The 24,303-nt window shown below is 34.9% G+C and overlaps 1 protein-coding gene across 1 annotated transcript in view; it reads right to left on the reverse strand.

Annotated features, from left to right (window-relative positions):
* Positions 1 to 24,303, reverse strand: part of LOC136981990 (fat-like cadherin-related tumor suppressor homolog) — a 461,240-nt gene that overhangs the window by 44,917 nt on the left and 392,020 nt on the right. The window contains 2 exon segments of the mRNA XM_067278416.1: positions 139 to 296; positions 19,030 to 19,206. Coding sequence (XP_067134517.1) covers positions 139 to 296; positions 19,030 to 19,206 — 335 coding nt within the window.

Consider the following 24,303-nt stretch of genomic DNA (forward strand, 5'->3'; position numbering starts at 1 on the left):
AAAATATGTCACAAATATGATGATATTGTGATCCAAAAGTAGAAAAAGTGTTCTAAAAATATTTTGAGGATTTGCGGTATACTCTTTAACAATTTTTTAATAGTTTTGCATTCTTTATTAACCAAATAAATTTCATACCTCTAAGATGCTATAATCTTGTACTCCTGCAGCAAACATCAAATTTCCAGTTGATTGTTTGGTTCTTATTCGTAATACTACACTAAGGTGACGATCGATCGATGCGGCTAAAATGTAGCAGGCATAACTCTTGCCTCCAAATGAAATCGGTTTCTTTTCTGTAAAAATATTCAATCGACATCTATATATTATATCATCAAGAAAATTGTAAGAAATTTTATGCACTGACTGTAAAATTACAACTTTTAATTGTACAAATATAAAGTTTTTTTTTTTTTGGTACAATCGAAATTTGGTACAGTAAAGTTTTTTTAATAAACCAGCTAACCACCAGGTGTTCAATAAGTCACACAACCCATGGAAAAAGACAACAGTATCAGATTTTGTCTTTGTTTTTCTTACTGGTGAGAGATTAGTGTTTGCATGGCAGGCTTCATATTAGAGACCTGCATTCCATGGATACTGTAGCACTAATTCATATGTAATTACTTCCTAATACAGTATCAGGCTACAGACAAAATAATATGAAAACTTTATTTTAATTCTGTATGTTACATAGGTTACGATGCTACATTACTAGGTGAACATAGGATCAATAGATGTGTACACCTGGAGAAGTTCGAACCCAAAAGTCAGGTCACAGGGCCAGGTTGCCAGGTCCGTTAGGTTCAGAGTTCCTTCTGGTGGCAACTTTTGGATTTATGACCAAAGCTGTCACCACAGATACCTTAGAAATATTTGCACAGAACTTTTGGGAAACAACAGATCTCCATAAATCGAGTGTTGACGACTCTACCACATTATGAAGAGACAGGGTGTGTAGCGGATGTTCCAAGAACTGGTTGTGCAAGAACAGGTACCATGGGAGAAAAGCTAATAGATATTCTGGCCGCAATAATTGTCAGTCCCCTCAAAGTAATTTATGTGTGGATTCTGTGCATGTGGCCATTTGAAAAAAGCAAACATTTCGAATGTTTCAATTGTTGCACCCACAAAATCCTATGAGGTACGTGGGTGCAACAATTGAAGCCAACTGATCTCATCCATTGTACTTGGTATTGCCAATGACGTGACTCTATGAATGGGTAACATTTTCAACATATCAGAAAATGGAATGTAATTTACCAAAAGTTGTGTGATGTAATGAACAGGCTCTAGTATAACACAGAATATAATTATGAAAATATGAATTATACATACACTACCATAATCTAATAATCTTACAAAACGATCTTTCAATGTTAATAAGATATTAATAAACAATAACCAATATATTCAAAAATACTTTGAGATCTGGTTAATTTGTACATATAGAGACAGTAACACGACAGCAAGCGGCCCATATTCACGTGATTGGTTAGGTTTATTTATATACAGAAATGCAACATAACCATCTGCTGAAAGGAAATGCCTGTCGGAGGATTTTCTAAGGGAAAATGGCCCCTATTTAGGTGTTACAACTGTGAAGTAAACTCAGAAAATTCCACATGGCCAGCCCGTTGGTCAGACATGAACCTGTAACCAACTAGGCCAACAACAAATAACATAACCGACAGAAACAGAACTCATTTTTCCAAATGGAAAGCAACGGCATGGAAACAGACTAATTGAAAATGCATTTACATGTTTTGATATCTGTTTTCCAGCAATCTTCTGGTATGCTTTTTCCTTATGTCTTACTGGATCAACCAAAGTTATGTAATACAGTATTACATGCAGGACCACTAATTACAGGGTAAATGAAAGTGAGATGATAAACATGTGTGATTACTGCATAAACTAAAACTGTAGCACGACATATTAATATATTATGTTAGTTGAAAGCCATGCTTGCTATGTGTACTGTTTATGCACAACTGCTGTAAGAATAAGTGGAAAAGTTGAATGTTTCTGTTTCTGACTTGCAGAATGTTTTACATATGTTTAAATAGCCTCCAATATCTTCAGTAAAGATTAGCGGACAACTTTTGTTTCTTGTACATAATACTTTAGAAGCTTCAGTAATGAGTCTAACCTGTAATTAATGGAAAGCACCAGAGTAGACTGTAGAGAAATCAACATACTGTTTACCAACCAATCCGCACCTCTAAGGGTGAGATGGAGATTTAACAGAATCATATTTTATTCTTTCAAATCTGTTTTTTGTAATACATTATTATTTTACTCATTATTGTGTTGTTTGGTAATAAGAAAACTTGCCAGTTTAGTCAATTTTTTAAATAAAATTTATTTTCACAATCACAGCTTCCAGAACTTTTTCACCATCTAACCATCATTTACCCTATACCTATCGTACCTGTAAAATATTATGGACTGTTTGAACTTAAATTAAGCAAATTTGGTTTGACTTTTTGATACCACTGGGGAAACAGAGAGGCTAAGATGGCAACCTACTGCTCTGAAGAATTTAGGATACCACCGGACAAATCTAAAAACTCCAGAAATTTTCCATGGCCAATCCGTTCTGGATATGCCGAGCTCCATCCATCACTGACCCACTGTGGGCTGGTTGAACCCATAATGGGCTTTCTACAAAAGCCTTCTTGAACAAGGGGAGCCTGCAAGGTTCTAATCACTGAACTAAATACTACACATGCACAACATTTTGTGATTTTGTGCATGTGTAGTATTTATTTGTATTTAAACTCTACCAATGCCGCAGAATCTATTATTCAGGCAAAACTGAGAAAATTACAATTAAAGTTTTTATAGAACTATTAATACCTATGCAGAAGTACCGTTTATGTCTTCATGGAGTGGTGTGATTAGTTAAAGCATTGCTTGAAATGTGTTAATATGCAAGTTTGTTTGTTTTACATTTATAATTTAATCTTATTGTCATTAGATTTGTTATTTACAATTTTTATACTATTTTTAATTATTGAATTTTAAATTTATTATTCTTTATAAAATATCAGGGAATTCAAAAATTATTTTTCAAAAGTTTTCAACACAAAATATACATGCAATAAATACTTACAATTACTGTTTCACAAGAATATGACAAAATTTTGAATGGTATTTATCATAAAAACAGTTAAAACATAATGGTTCAATGCACCATGTGCAAATAATCATTGCTACTTCATTCACACAATCTTTATATTTTGCTTTAATAACACAGAGAGTATGGAGAACAAACTTCATTAACTTTTTTGAAAATATTTCTTTTGCATGTTATTTAAGATGCAAACCATGCATATTTTAACATGTCACAAAAACTGGTTGAGAATTAGAGAGTGTATTTTAATAACATCTTCATGATTGGCTATTTCTCTATTGGTTTAAGCAAATAGTTAATGCACTAGTGCTTGTTGATGCTATACGAATATTCATATCACACAAACCAACTACAGTATATGAAAAAATGTCATCTATAAAAGTTCGTCTGGCATGCTTGATAGTTTTATTTATACTGTTCATCATTGGGATCACTGAAAGAGAATTCTAGCTGTCAACTCTGGCCAGTTTCTTTTCTACATGAAAGGGACCCACCTGATGAACTCTAGAGGTGCCCTTACCTCTCTGGTAAAACTGTTTATAGGCAGAAAGCACAATTTTCATCTAGTTTTCTTTCCTGATCAAATTATGTTTACCTACAAATATATTACATACAATATATGTTTTTTGCTGAAAAAAGTACGAATGGTATTGAGTTGCTTATTATATCATCATCCAATCCTTACATATAAAATGTAATGTAAATGTATTGATATGTATAAGATAATAACCTAGATTACATTAAACAATACAAAATGTCATTATGACATTATATGTGTTAGGATCTTAAGGTAATGATCTCTAATCGTAAAATTGCTGGTTTATTTCTAACAAAAAATTGATTATAACGGTCGGACTGGACACCAGTCATGTCCTGCTAGCCTAACTGACCCGAACAAAAGACATCCCTGAATGTCGTGCCCACACCTGATTGGTTCCAGATTGGTCCCGGTTGTTAGGTTTTCACACGTGCACAAACCACAGACCCAACACCTCCTCTTTTAAGAAAGAAAAAACCAGCCGAATTGGCGGTTTATGCCATGTAATAATTCTTTTGAGAAGGATTGATTTGAAACTGTCCAGTCTGGATTCGAGTGCGCGGGCTGATTGACATGGAGGCTGTGGTGCTAATTTCTTGGGTGGTGTTTCTTCGACGGCATGTGGTCTCTTGAATGGTGGGGATTCATCGTCCTGCTGGACCGGTCTCTTAACCGGATGGAGTCGGAGCAGGATGTAGTGGGATGGGGAAGGCTCTGTGACGACAACAAAGGGGGTCACTCTCGGGCTATGGTCGAGAAGATTGTCTCCGTATGAGTTGACTGGTGTGAAATTGCCTAGTCAATCCATTGATCATTTCCACTTCGTATACAGTGTTTCTGGTTTTGCATTTGATTGTTCCTGGCTGCCAATTTTGGGAGCGTTGATGTGCAAAGATGAGCTAGTTAGTTGTGAAATTTCACTCTTGTGCTCTGTTGGATATTTTGGCAGCAACAATACATTGAGAGATGTTCAGATCTTGCGCCCGAAGAAGAGTTCTGCTGGAAATTTACTGTCTGGTAGAGCCGAGTTCAGAGTTATTCGATAAGTTTCCAGAAATATGTCCAAAGAGTGTTGTATCTTATTCTTCCCTTTTAGCTAAAGGAGAGCTTGCTTCAGCATGTCTATGAATTGTTCTGCCTGTTCGTTGGATTGCAGATGATAGGGCAGCAAAAAGATGTGTTTGATTCCATGTTGGTCACAGAATCTTTAAAATTCATATGAGCTGAAATGCATTCTGTTATCACTGACAAGAACTTCTGGCAGTCTGTGACGAATGAGGTGTTTCTGCAGCACACTGATCATTGCAAGAGATGTAGTTTTGTCCATGCTGATAATTTCCGGACACTTCGAATAAGCATCCACCATCACAGGATGAGAAAACTTAGGTCCTACGTAGATGATATGGATACGCTGTCACGAGGTAGCAGGTTTTGGCCAAGAGAATAGTTTGGAAGTTACTAGTTGTTTGGCTGCTGAGATACAGATAGAGAGCACTGTTGCACGGTTGACTTGATGTCGAGGTCTATATTTGGCCAATAAACATAATTATGAGCTGGGGATTTCATGTGCTGGATGCCAGGATATCCGCAATGTAGAAGTTTGGGTACTCTAGTTGCAGTACTGTGAAGATGATAATGCGTTCGTTAGAGAGTATATACCCTTTTCGACGCTGAGTCAGTCGTGTTGACAATAGAATTGCTAGATTTGAGCCCAGTTGGAGGACTTTCAAAGTTTGTCAACATTCAGCCACTTTGAAGTGATATAGTGCCTGATCGTTTGAAGAAGTTGATCCTTCTTTGTTTGCTCACCAGTTTTTCGAAGGTTACTGGAAGTTGGGACGATATGGCTGTAAGGTCCATCACGGCTTGGATAGTTGCCACAACTGTTTCTTCATCCCCTAATAGTTGAGTGTAGATGAGGCGTGACAAAGCATCAGCTTGTGCAAATTCGGTGGTTTTCTGATATTTGATCTTAAAGTTGTATCCAAGAAGAGTTGTTGGCCAGTGTTTGAAATGGTTGGCAGTGTGCATCGAAATACCTTTCTTGTTGCCAAAGATGGCAAAGGAGAGGTTTGTGATCCGTGAGAAGCATAAAACAGTTGTCTGTGAATCATATTGTGGGACTTGTAAATGATGCAAGACCTTTTTTTTCAATTTGACTATAGTTCTTCTCGGCTGAAGTGAGCGCGCGAGAAGAGTGAGAGATAGCCTTGATTGATCTGATGGACAGACGGTGTTGTATGACGGCACCAAGCCCTAGGCTTGACACAACAGCTGCGACAATGATATTGAGTGTCAGATCATAGTATGTGAGAAGTAAATCCGACTTGAGAACGTCCTTGATGCGCTGGAAGGCCCATTGGCATTTGTTCAACCACTGCAACTTTCGATCTTTCTGGAGTAATTTGTCTAGTGGCTGGTGAATTTGATGCATGTTATGGATGAAGGTTTGGTAGTAGTTTACCATACCGAGAAATGAGCGAAGTGTGGATAGGTCTGACGGCAGCAGCATATTGATGATAGTGTTGATCTTAGAAAGGTTTTGGCAGCGACCGTTTTTATCGATGATTTAGCCTAAGTATTTGATGGAATCCTTCAAGAATGTGCACTGGTCGGATTCGGAACCCATAGTTGTGGATGCGATGGAACACTTTGTGGAGATGTTGGTGTTGATCGTCCACATTGCCACTAATAATGACTGTATCGTCTAGATTTGCAGAGGCGAATGATAGTCCCGAGAGCATGGAGTCCATGATTGATTGGAAAATGCCTGGAGCCAACTTCACTCTGAATGGAAGACATTGGAATTCGTAGAATCTGCGATGTATTGCAATATTGCAGACTTTCTTGGATGTGTTCTCAAGTTCTACTTGCAAACAGGCATAAGAAAAGTCTATTTGTGAGAATATTTGACCACCGTTGAGCATGGATAAGATGTCTTCTAGAAGTGGTAAGAGGTGCTGATTGAGCTGGAGAGCATCATTGAGACCCTTTGAGTAGTCCATGCACAGTCGTGATGAACCGTTAAGTTTCATAATTACTATGATGGGAGCAGCCCGTTCGACATAGTCAACAACCTATGTTCAGCAAGCAAATCGAGTTCCTCTTCCACTTTTGGTCGTGAGGCACATGGAACTGATCTGACCTTGCGTTTGACAGGTTGACGTCTGGCTTCAACATTAACAAAGCTTTCGTTACCTTGCAGAGTCCCAGTCATTCCTCAAAAACTTCTGGAAAGTTGCACTGCAATGATTCAATGACTTGAAGCTCATTGTTTGACTTCTGACAAGTGCTGACATCATAGACCTTAGAGCAAAAAATTGGAAGTGGTGCATAGGAGATTGAGAGCTCCTTTCTTGGCTACATAAAATGGTTCTTTTTTGCAGATGTCATTGTGACAGAAGGTGGTGCATCCTTCCCCTAAGAATGGTGGCAAAAAAGTACTTCCATCATAAGATCTGGCTTGTTCCCTACAAGGCTGGAGTGTGGGTTGTCCGATGGCATCATATGTTGTTTCATCGATAATGTTAATTTCAGATCCATTGTCAAGATAGAAATTGATTAGGTGTCCATTAACCTCAAGCAGTCGGCAGGCATTTACAAAATGTTGGATAATCCCTACCCGGCGGAGTGCACTTGCTTTTTCTTTAGTGGTTGTCGACATAATTTTTCCAAATGTCCTATGCAATTGCACTTTTGGCATTTGTGCCTTATGTGTGGACAGTCTTTTTACCAATGCCACTTGCCACATTGCTTGCAAGTACTCGGTGGATGATTTGTCTTTTTGGTCTTTTCTTCTTTAGGCGGGGTCATGGCGCAGATGTTATTATGTAGTTGATAGATCCAGGCTGCACTGAAAGGTATAGCCCGAGAAGAAAGGAAGGAGGTAAGGGGGGAGATAGAAGAAAGGGAAGGAGGAGAAGATGGGGAAGAGAAAGAGAAAGAATGACGATTACATGTGCACCATTGTTGGGCATCAATTGCTAAACATAAAACCAATATATACAAAGGGTCCCATGCATGGGAAGAAGCACAAAAATTGGTGAAAGAGTGTACACAAAATTGCGCATCGCACAAACGTTATTAACATGACTTTGTTTCTTCATACAACTTAGTTTTAGAATGCATTGCTATAAACTTTTCACAGTTGTTCATCACGTTGTCGAATGTAATGTTTTTTCCATCTGAGTTAAGTTTCTGGAGAATTTGAGCCTGTAATGACTCATGGACTTTCGACTTAACTCCAGTGAGAACAACGAGACAAAAGAACTGTTCTTCTGTCTGAGCATGAAAGTTATATCATCGGGCTGCTCTCACTCGGTTTGTGAAATGGCGAAAGTCTTCACCATTGTCAATTGCAATGCGCAGACAGTCATAGCGGTCCATGAAGATTGAACGATTTTTGCTAAAAAGTTGGCGAAGTTGCAAAGTGGTTTCCTCATAGTTGAAGTTTGTAATACACTTCGGCATACAGTACTTATTGTACTCACTGAAGGCAGACGCAGAAAGTTTAGTCATAAGAAACTTGACCTTCTCCTGGTAGGCCATCTTGGGTGCTGCGCAGTCCAAAGCCAACTCAAAATGACTTACCCACTTGTCAAATTTTGAGCTGTCTTCTTCATCAGGTTGGAATTTCAGTAACTGAAAGAGTGAGTGTTCCTGAGGATGACATTGACAATGAAGATGATAAGGAAGATGTGTGTGTAGACGAACGAATGCCTTTGATTAGTTCGTATTAGGGTTTCTGAAACGGGATCCCGGGACCCCGGCTGTTTTTTTACCCCGGGAAATATCCCGGGAAATTTTTCTCATCCCGGGAAATCCCGCAATTTTTTTAAAAGTTCACTTTTTTCTTATTTTGTGTTAAGATTGAAGAAATTTTACAAATAGAAAGTATAATTAACTCATAAACTGTCAGAATGCCGGAATGCATTTATATTTAATTTAAGCCTGTGTTACTGATGGTGCAGCTGTAATGGTGAAATTTGGAAGGTTAATTGAATGTGAGCATCAGTTATGTTATGCACACGGAATTCATTTAGCGGTATGTGATGTTTTGTACCAAAAGTCAACCACTTCAGTAGCAGTCCCTCTTTCTGAAGAAATTCAAACTGAAGATGAAGAGCGCAATGATGATATTGAGAAAGATGAAGAAGACTTTAGTTATAGTATTGATTTTGAAAGTGTTTTGTGTGAGCGTTTGGCTGAAGATCCTTTCGATATAGATATTTCATTTGAATTACATGACACACTAGGTAATGAAATAGTCTGTTCTCAAATCATTAATAAGGTTAGAAAAATAGCAAAATTTTTTCGCAAATCACCTTTAAAGAATAACATCTTACAAAAATACGTTGAACAGGAACATGGGAAAAATTTGCACTTATTTCTGGATTCCAAAACCCGATGGAATAGCCTTTTAGCCATGTTAGAGCGATTTATTAAAATAAGATCATCCATATCGAAAGCAATCATTGACTGTAATAAAGATACGGACAATTTTGATCTTGACAAACAAGAAGTTACTGTAATTCGTGACATCGTGGCATCACTGCAGCCATTAAAAGCTGGAGCAGAAAAGCTTGGCAACAGAGGATCGACTTTACTTTCATCGGAAGGTATTTTTTCTTTTATTATAAATGAGTTAAATCAACTAAACACACCTTTTTCAAGAAGACTAAAAGAGTCGTTTATTCGACGCATAGCAGAGAGAAGAAATGTAAAACTGACTGGCCTCATACAATATCTCAATAGTGGAAAGAATTATGGAAAAGTTTCAACTTTCCCAAGTGAAAAAAGTTTGCCAGCCTTACCAACCAAGACTATGTTAATTTTATCAGCAAAACAGATGTTAGATCGTCTTTTTGAAGTATCTACTGATTCTACTTCCGGTGATACAGATCAACTACCAGATGTCGCAAGCTCATCTGCAATGACTTTAGCTGAAAAGCTTGATGCTGCTATCAAAGAAGCTGAGATAGACAGATCAAGAAAAGTGGACAACAAAAGCAGTACTGAAACGCGTCTCGAGAACGAAATAGAAATCTTTGAGGCTACAGGTGAAAAAACACACATCATCTGTCTTCTGTTAAATGCGTTAAAAACGATTCCACCCACATCGATTGAATCAGAAAGGGCATTCTCGGCAGCAGGACTTTTTATTACCAAATTAAGAACCAGATTGAGTGATCGGAGTATCCGACCATCTTTGTTTCTTAAAATCTCATTATAAAAATTTACAGTAATATTTGTATTATGTTTTATTTAAATAAAAAATATCATTTTCTAAGTTAGAAGTTTGATCAAAGTTCAGTTTTTTTTCTTTAAATTTTTAACTCAATTCGTAGGCAATTTTTGTTATAAGCAGTTTCGAACAAACTTTAACAAATTTTTTTTTATTTGTGAATTTTCTACGTAATTCAAAGGTATTTTTAATACATATTTTACACATCATTATTAATACGATTTTGGAGGTTGTAGAACACTTAAATTACTTTAAAAAATGAAAAATAATGATATCATTCGATTTCAAGATATTTTGTATATCTTAAAAATAATTAATTTTGTCCGGGATTTCCCGGGATCCCGGGAAACAGTTCACTTTTATCCCGGAATCCCGGGACAAGCAAAAGACCGGGAAATAAGAAACCCTAGTTCGTATAAAGCCTTCTCTCGATGTGCGGCTTTCTGTTGTTCTGCGAGTAATGATTTCACTAGTGATTTCACTGATTCCAGGTTCATCGTTGTATCCTTAATCCTTGTCGCCACTGTTAGGATCTTAGTGTGTACATATCTCTAACCGTCAAAATTGCTGTTTAATACTTACAAAGAATTGGTTATAATGGTCAGACTGGACACTGGTCAGTCTAACCGACCCAAAAAAAAAAGACATCCCAGAATGTCGCACCCACACATAAGTGTAACCTGATCGATTCCATATTGGACCCCAATTGTTAGATTTTCACACTTGCAAAAACAACCAACCCAACAATGTCTCTTCTAAATATTGTTGGAAAAATAAATTTTCTACATTTTCATGATCTGTCCATAAGTGGTAACACCGATCGTTTTGCTGTGAGCTCCCTCTTTTTTTTTCTCGCCGTTTTTGTTCTCTCTTCAGATGTGTGAAGTTGTAGTGTTCCTTCTTTTGTGTAAATTAAAGTTTTTGTTAGTTATAACAGTGTCTGTTGCAGATTTAATCATCCAGTTTCAACAGGTTATGGGCCCAGATCGCTTTAACTGTGCGATGGAACTTTCTAGACTTCACATTGGATATTTAGAAGGCAAGTCTAACTGGTCGACTTGGAAATATAAAATTTGCATCGTGTTAAGGAGTATTCCTGGTGCAATGGACGTTGTCGAAGGAAAAATTTCGAAACCGGAAGAATTAGATTCCGACGCTTCAAAGGAAGAAAGAACAAGATATGAGAAAGAACTATTAAATTTTACTAATTACGACAGTAGTGCCTTGTTAGTTCTAACTTGCAATTTGTCTGAAGAAACCTTAAAGAAAGTCATGCGTTTTACGACAGCACGAGGCGTCTGGTTAGAATTACATAGATTATTTGAAGGCGTCTGTGAGGACAAGGCTTACGATCTTTGTATGAGATTTTTTGGTTATAAATGTCAAGTTGGAGATGATATGGCCAGCCATTTATCAAAACTAAAAAACATTTGGAATGATTTGAATGTAAAATTGACAAAAAACAAAGGAATGGAAAAGTTGCCAGATTTATTGTTAATTTGTAAAGTCTTAGATACTTTACCTGACGACTATTTTTCATTTAAGTCAAGCTGGCTTCTTATTTTAAGAAAAGATCGTACTATAGATAATTTAACTGTTCAGTTGTGCTCGTATGAAAGAGCTTTAGTTTGTAAGGACAATGAGAATGAAAATCAGGAGGTCTTAGTTACTAACACAAGTAAGAAGCTGTTCAAATCTAAACCAACGGGAAAGTCTAGTTCAGATATAGTTTGTCACTATTGTCACAGATCTGGTCATAAAATAAAGTATTGTTTTAAAAGAAAAGCAGATAGTAAAACTAAACAAGAAAGTAAAGAGTTTTCTGCAGGATATTGTAGAGATAATAATTGTAATATGACTCTCTTGACAATTATGTCGAATATAGTACTTAGTGAAAATGATAAAGACTGTTGGTATGTGGACAATGGAGCTACTAGTCATACTACCTATCAACGAAATTTGTTTTGTGATTTTGAGCACTTCAAAGATCCACATTCAGTTACCACAGCTAATGGAGATAAAATATCTGCAATAGGTAAAGGAACAATTGAAGTAGAAGCATATGTGGACAATACATGGAATAAAATTACATTATGTAATGTTTGGCTTGTACCGGATCTTAAGAAAAATTTATTTTCAATGTTAGCGGCTCAAGATCGTCATCACTCCAGTTTATTTATATCAAAGGCTGAAGAATGTAAATTAAAAGTTGATGGACGCGTAATAATAACTGGTAAACGTAGCCGACATGGATATCTTTTTAAGCTTAATTTAAGAAGTGTAACATGTAGTAAGCCATGTGAGGTAAACGCAGTTACTAAGTCAAATTTATTACAGATTTATCACAAGAGGCTGAGTCACCAAGACAAGAGACATGTGAAAACAATTGTAGAGCGAGAACTTTGTGTTAAAGTTCACTTAGATAATGAAATATGTGAAGGATGTGTTTATGGCAAATCTCATAGATTAAAGTTTAAAACACGTCCACGTGCCACAAAACCGGGTGAACTGATACATACTGATGTATGCGGACCGTTTGAACCATCTATGTCTGGTTATAGATATTTTGTTTTATTTAAAGATGACTTTTCAAGAATTTGATTTATCTATTTTATTAAGAAAAAGTCTGAAGTGTCTGAAAAGCTAAAACAGATGATAACTGAAGTTAAAGTTACTGGACATACAGTCAAAGAAATTCTGAGTGATAATGGCAGAGAACTTGATAATGCTATTGTTAGAAAAATTCTACAGAAAAATGGAATAAGACAACGATTGACTATGCCATATACTCCAGTGTGGTGGGTGAAGCCCCCCCATGTAATTATGTATGTATTATCGTATTTTATAAGTTAACATTAACATTGTTCCACTAACCCCATCGTCTATGACTTTTCACTAATTTTCTAAAATATTTTTCTCATGGCGAGTTTTGGGCGAGTGCGAGGTCACTCACCCCTTGTCAAAGGAGAGGGGGACGATTTGTGGCATTGGCGAGGGAACGGCGGGAAGAAGAACACGTGTAGAGAGGGAGCAGATTGCCGATGAAGAAAAGAACAAGAGAGGGAAATCCAGAGTTGTGTGAAAGGACTGTGTTATCAAGAAGTGAAGTAGTTCTTTTTATTTAGATGTTTCGTCCCACCGGAGGAGTCCCAAGTAGTCAGGTTTCGTCTTTCATTAATCGTAACAGGCCTCTTAAACTCGCCAAACAAAGAAAGGGGTGGTCTTCTTAAAATATAACCATCTTATATTTCCTTTCTTAATCTAACTAACATTAGTTATAACCTAGTTTAAGTAGATTTAATTAGTATAGTAGCGCGATTAAAACCGATTGTAAACCAACCGCCTTCGCGTTTGAATGTTCAATCCGGACTACCCGCATTGTACACAAAGGAAAAATTAATCAGCTTAGATTTTTGTGATCCGCGTCAATAAACGAATAAAATTGTCTTTACTGTTACTTATTTGTAATACGTGTGCAATCCGTGAGATTATTCACATAATGTGGTTTTCTTTAACCCGTCACACCACACCAGAACAGAATGGCTGCTGTGAACGTGAAAATAGAACAATATAGTCGAGGCAGCAAGGTCCTTAATGTATACTAATAAAACTTTCACCCAAAAGCTATGGGCTGAGTTAGTAAATACTGCAACCTATATCCTAAATAGAACAAGTCCATCAAGTATTGAAGGTAAATCGCCATTTGAACTGCGGTTTAATAAAAAACCAAATATTAAACACTTGAGAATTATTGGAAGTACCTGCTATGCCCATGTACCCAAACAACTAAGAAAAAAATGGGAGAAGAAAGCACAGAAAGGTATCTTGATAGGATATGATAATGATAATGGTTATCGCATTTGGGACAAAGAAAATAACAAGCTCATTCTTCGAGAGATGTCACTTTTCAAGAAGAATCCTTGATAGTTAGAAATGATAACTTGAATATACCTCATCCAGAAATAATCATGAAGCCTGATAGCTTACAAGAAGACGATAGTTATCTGAATGCTGAAAAAGAAGATTTGAGTTTCCAAGATGAAGTTCAGAGCAAAGAGGCAACACAACAAATGACTCTACGGGATCGTTCAGAGCTTATACGTCCCAGAAGATTTGATGACTATGTTATGTCAGCGATCTCAAATGCTTTTGAAGATCCGAATACTTATACAGAGGCAATTACTTGTGAAAACCGAGAGAAATGGTTAAGTGCTATGAATTGTGAAATAAAATCCCTAAAAGATAATGAGACATGGACCCTTGAAGAGTTACCAGATGGAAGAAAAGCAATTCCATGCAAATGGGTATTTAAAACAAAGACCAATGCAGATGGTTCAATAGACAAGTGTGAGGCCTGGAAATAGCCCCCAAAAGGGGATATGTACAAGTTTGTTAAGTCAAACCGCGAGATGATAACTTTTATAAGTGTCGAGTCGGCGACACCGGACTTTGATGTCGACGCTCATAAAGAGTAATGGGAAAAACAAAATTTTAGGTAAAGAAAATTTAGAAAGAAACATATTAAAAATTTAAGACACAGTTTAAAAAGCAAAACGAAACTAGAAAAAAAAATATATATATATCAAAATGAGCGTAGGTGTCATAGTCAACAATTAAACGCGATCATAGTCTAAAAGACGGTGTCAGATAAACCTTCTTTTGTCGACCTTTCCTGTGATCTAACGAAGCTCCATTTACACCTGGAGACAGGTGGGATACCAATTGGGAAGTGAGGAGGAGAAAAGTTAGCCAATTAGCGATGATTCGATCCCGAGAAAATTATAAAGCCTTCGATGTCAAGGACAGAAGAGCTTCCTCTAGACTACCTGTTGTGTATTTACCTCCAATAGTAGTGTTTCCGTTCATCTTTTGTGCACTGTCTCTTCAGAATTTCGAACTTTTAACTCGATGTTGCTACGGGGCCCCTCCAGCGTAGGACCAGACTGAAACTGAAAACAACCTAAAGCTCTGAACTCAAGGACCATTGCTAAATTTATGTAAGCATTTTCGACTAAAATAAACGGTTTCTATGTGAAACGCTTGTTTTTCTGCCTCCTCAAAACCGCCACCCACATGCGAATAGCCCTTAGCCATCCCGACGGTTGGGAATAAAAACTCCCCCCATTTTGGCGAACTTACACAAGTTTAAGGCAATACTGGTAGCGAAGGGATTCTCTCAGAGAAAAGGAAAGGATTTTGATCAAACATTCAGTCCTGTTGCTAAGTTAGGAACAATTAGAGCACTTTTAAGTGTTGCAGCAAATGAAAATATGTCTCTGACACAATTTGATGTCTCAACAGCTTTCCTATATGGTAAAATAGACGAGGACATCTACATGGAGCAGCCAGAGGGGTTTAGTGATAGTTCAAATAGAGTCTGTAAGTTAAAACGAAGTCTTTATGGACTTAAACAAACTTCACGATGTTGGAACAAGAGATTTGGAGACTATCTTTTGAAATTGGGTTTCCAAAGAAGTAGTGCAGATCCTTGCCTGTACATAAGAAAATGAGGTCCAAATAAACTTTTGCTAACCTTATATGTAGATGATGGTTTAGTGGCGACAACAGATCCTCAGGAATCAGCAGAGTTTATAGAGCAATTAAAAGGTGAGTTCAAGATTGTTTCTAGACCTGCTACCTATTTCTTAGGTTTAGAAATTCACAGACAAAGTGACGGATCAATTTTTGTAAATCAAAGGTCTTATACTGAAAGAATTCTTAAGCGTTTTGGCATGCAAGATTGCAGACCTGTATCAACGCCAATAATTAATGAAAGCAATAAATCAGGGAAAGTAGGTTCCTGTGAGAATAATGAACACACAGAGAGATAAACCATATCGTCAAGCAGTAGGTGCTCTTATGTACCTGATGGTTGGTACACGCCCTGATATTGGTTATGCAGTGGGAGTTGCTTCAAGATCACTTGAAACTTATAATAATGAAAATTGGATAAGTGTTAAAAGGATTTTCCGTTATCTAAAAGGTACACTTGATTATGGAATACTTTATAAGAAAGGATATAAGAAGGGCATCCTTGAGACATATAGTGATGCTGATCATGGTGGAGATTTGGTGACTGGACGTTCTACTTCTGGAGTTGCCTGCATTTATTCTGGCGGAGCAATCACTTGGCTCAGTCAGAGACAAAACTCAGTCGCAATATCTACCACAGAAGCAGAAGTGGTGGCTGCAAGTGAAGCAGCACAAGAAATAGTATGGCTAAAGCGGCTGTTAAGGGATATTACAGAACTCAAAGAGCCTCCTGAATTACAAATTGATAATGAAGCCGCAATAAGACTGGCGCAAAATCCAGAATATCATCGCCGCACTAAACACATTAAAACAAGACATTTTTTTGTACGCGAACTTGTTACAGATGGAACCATTATGGTAAGGAAAGTAACCACAGAGTTCCAGGTGGCTGACGTACTGACAAAGCCACTTCAGAAACAGAGACTAGAATTACTTTGTAGAAAAATGGGTATTCAACATCAACAGATCATTCAATGAGGGAAAGTGTTGGAAAAATAAATTTTCTACATTTTCATGATCTGTCCATAGAGTGGCAACACCGATCGTTTTGCTGTGAACTCCCTCTTTTTTTTTCCCGCTGTTTTTGTTCTCTCTTCAGATGTGTGAAGTTGTAGTGTTCCTTCTTTTGTGTAAATTAAAGTTTTTGTTAGTTATAACAGTGTCTGTTGCAGATTTAATCATCCAGTTTCAACAAATATGGAACAATCAAAATAAAAAAAAAATTTCAATGACTTTAAAACCTGTACTGTACATAACAAATTTAACAAGAAATTATTTATTATGACATTGTCACAATGCCAGGCTACAATTTTTAATCATATTTTTAATTTATTTAATTTAAAATATATGTTCTCCACCTAAAATTAATACTATAGTGTCTTGTCTCTGTACATCATACTTTTCCTTTAATAATAGAGTTGTGCCAGTCTTTTATTAAGTTTCAGAAAAAAAGTTTGAATTAAAATAATGTGCTCCTGGTTTGCATCAGAGGTTTATATATGATTAATAGGGGCTTCCTGCCCTTAAAGTTTCCACATCTGGTCACGTCTTTCATGTATTTAACTCCATTCTTGAGGTTAAGGAAAGACAGGCAGACAGAAGGACAACAGTGGAAATTTATAGGTCTACAGTTTTTTTTTTTTCAAATTGCAGCCAAATAACAATAAGATTAAATTATAAATGTAGAAAAAAAAAATTATTTCAAATGGGATTCAGACCCACATATTAAGGCTCATCAAGCAATGCCTTAATGCATCACGCCACACCACGAACACATGAACAGCACTTCTGCATAGATATTAGTTCTAGAAAATTTTAATTGTGATTTTCTCAAGAATGCCTTAATAGTGGGTCTTGCAGCCATCAGCGCCGCTAGCTGTTTGAGCGCACGTGTGCAATACCGATTATGCCGCCCCTGTTTAAATACGACTACCTACGCTGAGCTTGCCAGCAATACCAATTTGCCGCCCCTGGACGTGCCGCCCGCGTGCGGTGCACGCCTTGCACGCCCGCTTACGGCGGGCCTGCTTGCAGCTTTGGAAGAGTTTAAGTACAATTAAATACTACACATCCACAAAATTTCATCAAAATTGGTCATGATAACTTCCAGGGTTTCCCTTGTTACTATCACATGGAGCAGAGAGTTTAAAAAGACACCCTGACATTTGCAGATATTCAAATGCTGTGATTAAATGTAAAATCAGCCAATAATCTTAAAACATCATCAACAATAGCAATGTTGGTAATCCAAGTGAATGTGGCCTACCAGTAGCATAGTGGATAAAATCACCAAACACTGGTATGTGATTGTGGGTTTGTGCCTGACCACGTGGAATTTTCTGAATTTCTTCATAGTTTTAACACCTAAATAGATGCCAATTTCCATGGAAAATCCTCCCAATAGGCATCACCTTTTGTAGAATGGCCGTATCTCATTGCCATATTCAAATAAAACCAAACCAAACCAAACCAGCCATGTAAATGTGAATCACTTGCAATAACACCTGTGGTACTCAACGAACTTAAATTCCTGCAAGTATGGCAGTCACAGGAATTTAAAATGCCATCCTGTAATTCTGTTAGAATTAGATATTCAGAAGATTAGTTGTAAACCTATATGCAATGCTGAAAAACAATTTCCTCGTGAAATTGAAGTGGTTAATAACTGGCAGCTTTTAAAGAGCATTCACATAATAGCAATTTACCTTAAATGTAATAGAAACTTCAGCCAGTCAGGATAAAGTTTCTATTACATTTGTTCTAATCAGATAGATTAAATATATGCTGCAAACTATTTTAAAATAGCCATAATTTTTACTTTTTCAGCTGAAACAGTGTTGAGACATGAACAACTATGAATATGATATAGGCCTATACACTACAGTATTGTAGATCTGATTCTAAGACAATTATTAAGAAATCTAAAACAATATATTAATGTAAACAAGATAGAGAAGAATAGCTTCTGATGAACTGCTAACAAAGTAAAATGCTTTAATGTTTTAGATAGTGCATGTTAAACTGTATACTGATAAGCATTTTACTTTCAAATACCACTCCGAAGACGTGGATTTATGAAAGTGCAGATTATGAAAAGATTTCATTTCTGTTCTAGCAATTTCCCATGGGTGTACAGCAATGAGAATTACATGCCATGGTATTGGCACAAAATTACAAAAATTATTTTCAATACTCAATAATTTTTTTAGCTTTAATGTTCTAACTACACTTTGAGTACAACTTAGAAAATGAGCAAATTCATAGTAATAATTATTACTTTATTTTTTAAAATTAATATAACATACAACTAGTATAAATAATTCATTTTAAGAATTAAATCTTCAATAAAAAATATGCAAGATTTACCACAATAAAGTAAATCTGAGTTTTATAATGTAATTAATTCAAATTGTCTACAAATAAAATAATAAATAGTGAAGAATGATGATGCAAAAGTAAACTTGCACAATTTCACAAGATTTGAATTTTACAAATTATAAAATCAAGTATATTTGCATATTTTCATGTTGAAAAGTATAGTTCCTATTGAATAAGATTTTAAAATTTAAATATTACCTTCATAGCAGCTGGATTCTTCGCACAATATTTCTTTTTCCCAATCGCATAAAGGACCACTTTTCTCTGGAGGACAATCACAGCTGTAACCCAGAGGAGAAGAATCCGGTACACACATTCTATGTACTGGACACGGTTTACGAGCACATTCATTAATAGCTACGTCACACTGTAAACCTGCAAAATTTGAATATCATTAATAAATTAGTTTTCATAATAATAATTATTACAATGCAATAATTACAATTTTAATTGTATAAAAAGTAAATTGTAAATTTTTCCTCCAGCTAAGTTATACGAGTAATCATTTTTGGAATTCTTAATTACTACAAAGCTTTAAGCAGCTATTAAATACAAAATATAAAATTACACTGGACAAATCAGTACTCCTAAATATTTAAAACAAAACGTCTTCTTATTTATTTCTTGTAGGTGACAATGTATGTATCATCAAAAAGGATACATTTCTTATTGAATGTAGCATTTTCATCAGAACCAACATCTTGGTTTTCCAAAAGCACAAACCAAATGCTCATTATTTTGACGATGCCATCTTTGATCCAGACAGATTATTACATTAATAATTAACGAGATGATTAGCTGTTGCATCTTTAATAACTATTCTGTCTACTGAATGTTCATTTATTTTGGAGAGCTGAATATACCCTGTGTGTAAAGGAAATGATACATTGGCTATTAATATATGCTTTAATTATAGTGTTTATAATATAGAGCCGTTAAGAAATTATCTCATTTTTTATATGACGACCTCGGATAAAATTTCACATAAATTTCTTAATTTTCAAAGTACCAAGTTCGTCCATATAACTAATTTGAATTATTTCCACTGCATCGAAATAATTTCTAAAATAGTCTGAATTAAAATATTTTAAAAATAAGAACAACACAGTTATTTTATTTTTAAAAATAAGCCAGGAGGATGAAGTACAATAAAGAAAAAATATATTTCTCTCATAGACAATACATATAGTGTAAAGGCACATTTTATATGTATTGTATGTAAGAGAAATACAATGAACTCCCAATTATCTGGGCTAATGGTGGGGAGAGGTAGCACAGATAATTGAAAAACACAGATAATCCAAACTATAATTACAGTATTTATTTCTAAAATACAACATATTATACATTTCTAAGGCAGACAATTATTTTAACATGTTTAATGCTCATTATTATTCAGAAAATCTGTGATTTTGGTTTGTTTGCAGAAATCTTTTAATGATTTAAACATCTAAATACGAACACCTGCACACTTATAAAATGCGTAAACATGAAAGTGAGCAACTATGTAAAAAATACATAGACATATAATTATTTTTTTTTAAATTAAATTCATGATCTGCAAGCCAGATAATCCACACATGGATAATTGGGAGTTTTCTGTATATTTTTTCTTTATTGTACAGTTATTTTATATTTATATATTTATATTTATTTATATTCTATAATACCACGTTTAAAAAATTAAGCAGTTAATTTTCAAGTTTTACACTTCTTTCTGCTTCTAAATTAATACTTTTATTCTTTTTTGCACTCCATCATATTGTATCGTAAGGAATTTAAAGGTCATGCTAATTAAACAAACTTTCCATTCTTCTAGTATGGAAATCATACAAAACCCAACTTTTGCATCAATTACTGGTCCTCTTTTGATAAAATTGTGTCTGATTTTTCCTCCAAATGAATAAATATCTTAGTTAAATTTATTTTTTAAACTTTAACCAAGAGATAATCATTATTGTTCAAATTATATATGTGCCAGAAACTCTCATTCTGTTTTCACCTCCATAGGGTAATACATTACTGTGCAGAGACACACGTAAGAAATTGCAAGTTTTGAAATCTCGAATAGAGCTTGAAGCAGCTCCGACTGCATCGGTTATTATTGGCAGATGGCTAGAAAGTTAATCAGAGTAGAAGCTAAATTTCTGAGCGCATCACTTTCTGTGCATTTCAATCATCAAGTCTTTAGCAATTGATGGAATAAGATAGCTGTAAGTAGTTAGCTGTAAGTAAGAAAAAATAGGAAGGCAGATCTTATTCTTACCTGCAAATTGTAATAATTGAGAAATGTAATATCAGGATAATGAAATTACATGTACAGTACAACTTGTTTAAGAAGTTCTCACATTACAATATTTATTTCAAAAGTTACAATTTTTTCCCATTACAATGTTTAATTCTTCTCTTATAAAATGGTCTCATTTAAGAATATTTCTAGTATAAGTAGACGAAAATCCTTGTTGATCATCAAAAATTTGCACATTTAATTTATGTGAAAAAAGTCCAGCAACCAGTTACTTAACTTTCCTGGCAGATTTAAAATTGTGTGTGTGGTGCCATGTGATATGATATTTTATTTAAAAACCTCTTTATATTTTTAATTATTATAAAATGGCAAAAAGCTTAATTTGAAGGTAGGGACAAGATTTATTATAAATTGTAAATGCTAATGAGAAAATCATCATTAATATGACCCTACTTGAGATACAACACACGACCCCCTTTATCTCCCCACCCTATGGAAGTCTAGACCTTTAACCACCAAAATTTAATAGCATCAATCCCCTAACACAGTAGTAGCCAAGTGGTGGTTTGTGAACCACTGATGGTCTGCACAAAAATTTTGATGGTCTGTGGAAAAATTTGGGCATTGATCAACTGAAGGTTGTGCAAAGTATTACGAAAAAATACAAACTGCTTGGTTGCTTTTACCCACTCATTGAGGGTGTTTTATTCAAATCTAAATCAAATATGAAATAACTGTTCTTAATAAATAATAATTACAATAAATCAATAAACAATCAACAATAAATAATGTTGTGAGTGCAACTGACAGCTTTCATGGAAAAGAGCCAAGAATCCATAAACTTATTTTAAACAAGCAGCAACAAACTTCACACTAATTTGTTATAAAAACAAGTGTATTTCATATTAGTGAAGTAAAATGAAACTTTTATAATCATTATTCTATTGTTTAGAAAATTCATTACAGTGATCCACAGGATTGAAAACTATGAGTTTAGTGGTCTGCAAGGTCAAAAAGATTGGCAATCCAGATTTAGTGGTCTGCAAGGTCAAAAAGATTGGCAATGCTCTTCCACAAACCTCTCCACAAAATTTCAGAAATTTTCAACAAAAAGCACTGGAGTTATTAAGCTTCAAATAAGGCAAACAAAACTGTGCCCCCACACACAAACATCCATGCATACGGAAAAACCTCCAAATTTTTTGCATTTGGCAATGGCCATACTCTCTATCTGTTCTATATAAAAGTGGCAGAAGAGTAAAATCTAAACAAGTACATTAGGAAATGCACAAAATTTGTATGTCATTTCACACACGATTTTAGACTACTTTAGGCAAATTGAGGACAGATTTTAAATTTTCTTACATGATTATCTGCAACAAATGATGAGTTTTAAAAGTGCTATCAATATGTATGTTATACTTTTAGTCTTTAATGAATTTTAGCACATTAAGGTATTTGTAGATCTCTGGTTTTTTCGTGAAAATCATAAAATGTATTTTTGTTTAAAGAACAAAACAGATGACATGGGTTAGATTAGACAAATATCTAAATAAACATATACTGTATAAGTCCAATTTACCGTAATGTAGTGAAACATTGTTATAGAAATATGGATTATTTAATGAAAATATTTTTTTCATTTCTGCTTAAAAAGTTTTTGAAAATTGGTATCATGAAAAACTTCTCAACAGAGTTCTATGGTATATATGAGGTAAACCCAGAAGCACTGAAATATTTTTATAGAAAATAGTGTATTTATTTTTCATGTACAAACTTTAGTCAGCCTGAAAGTACTTTCCGTTTGATGCAACGCACCTATCAAAGACGCTTTCCTCCTGCATGAAAAAGTTTTTGAATACACCAGTTTTTATTACTTTTAGCGCTTCTGCTGTTTTTTGTTTCACCTCTTTCACATCAGAAAATATTTTTCCTTTGAGGATGTTTTTTATCCGAGAGGAAATAAGTCGTACATGGCAAGATCGGGTGAATAGGGCAGATAAAGCAAGCGGTCGTACTTTTGTTCGCCAAAAATTGCCGAACACTCTGCGTAGTATTTGTCAGTGTGTTGTCGTGGTGGAAAACTCAATCGCCTGTTTTTCATAACTCGAGACATTTCTTCTGCCTATCTCAACATATCCTTCTCAAAACTTGCAAATAAAAACTCTGGTTAATTATTTGACCTGTAGGAACAAATTCTAAATGCACAATCTCTCTGACATGAAAGGAACAAATAGAAAAATGCATTGAAAAAGTCTGTAGAAAATTCTGTTGCAAAATGTAGCCTCTCACAACAATGCCATCTGGTAAACTGATGCAGATGAAATCATTGAACACTCACCTAGCATGGGATGTTTATGCTAGAAAGAATCTGCATCCAGAAAAGAATGCTAGTTTTTTGGGATCCCCTCTCATACATATTCAGTACATGCATGTGTAGAGTGTATGAATGGCAAGCATTATGTATTTTTGTAATTTCTATATAAATTGTTTTATCTTATTGATTCTTTGCATATTATTTCATATTACCACTAAAACATCAAAACAGCACCTCCTTATTTTTAATAGTTACAATAAATTCTTCAAAATTTAAGCCTCCTCAAAAGTAAACTATTAATACATCATATCTTCATTTACCATAAAATAAAAAAAAATAAATTATTTTTTGTGATTTTATAAATTTATTGTCCTTTGTCCTTTAAACAAATCTTTATTCTTAAACCGATCTGGACCAAAGTATATATGAGTATTACTTATACCCTAAAATAGACACTAAGCTATATTGCATTCGATATTTGGTTTGCTAAGCTATATTGCATTTTATAATTATAATTGCACAAGTGCAATTATAATTATAAAAAAGAAAGAATCTAATAATTATAAAAAGGCAATTATACAAACATATAAATATAAAAAAAATAAAGAAATAGAATAAATAATAACTTAAGAAGACTAATCCACCAATCATGGGACACTATACTTGATGACGTGTATAAACAGCAAAAGGTATAAATGAGTGATAAACTCAGAGTCATTGATGATGTAAATTCATGGCGAATGCAACTATTTGATGTAAGTTGGAATTTATCGGTTTTAAATGTAATCTTTCTTAAAATTTATTATTTTAATGTCATTTTGGTTTGTATAGAAAAATGAATTTAAGTGATTGGCGATTGTTAAATTTGGAAATATAACTCTTTTGTACAAGCGATTAGGATACATCC

Source organism: Centruroides vittatus, unplaced genomic scaffold, assembly GCF_030686945.1.
Source record: "Centruroides vittatus isolate TY-2023 unplaced genomic scaffold, ASM3068694v2 contig_8, whole genome shotgun sequence".
In the NCBI taxonomy this organism is placed as follows: Eukaryota; Metazoa; Arthropoda; class Arachnida; order Scorpiones; family Buthidae; genus Centruroides; species Centruroides vittatus.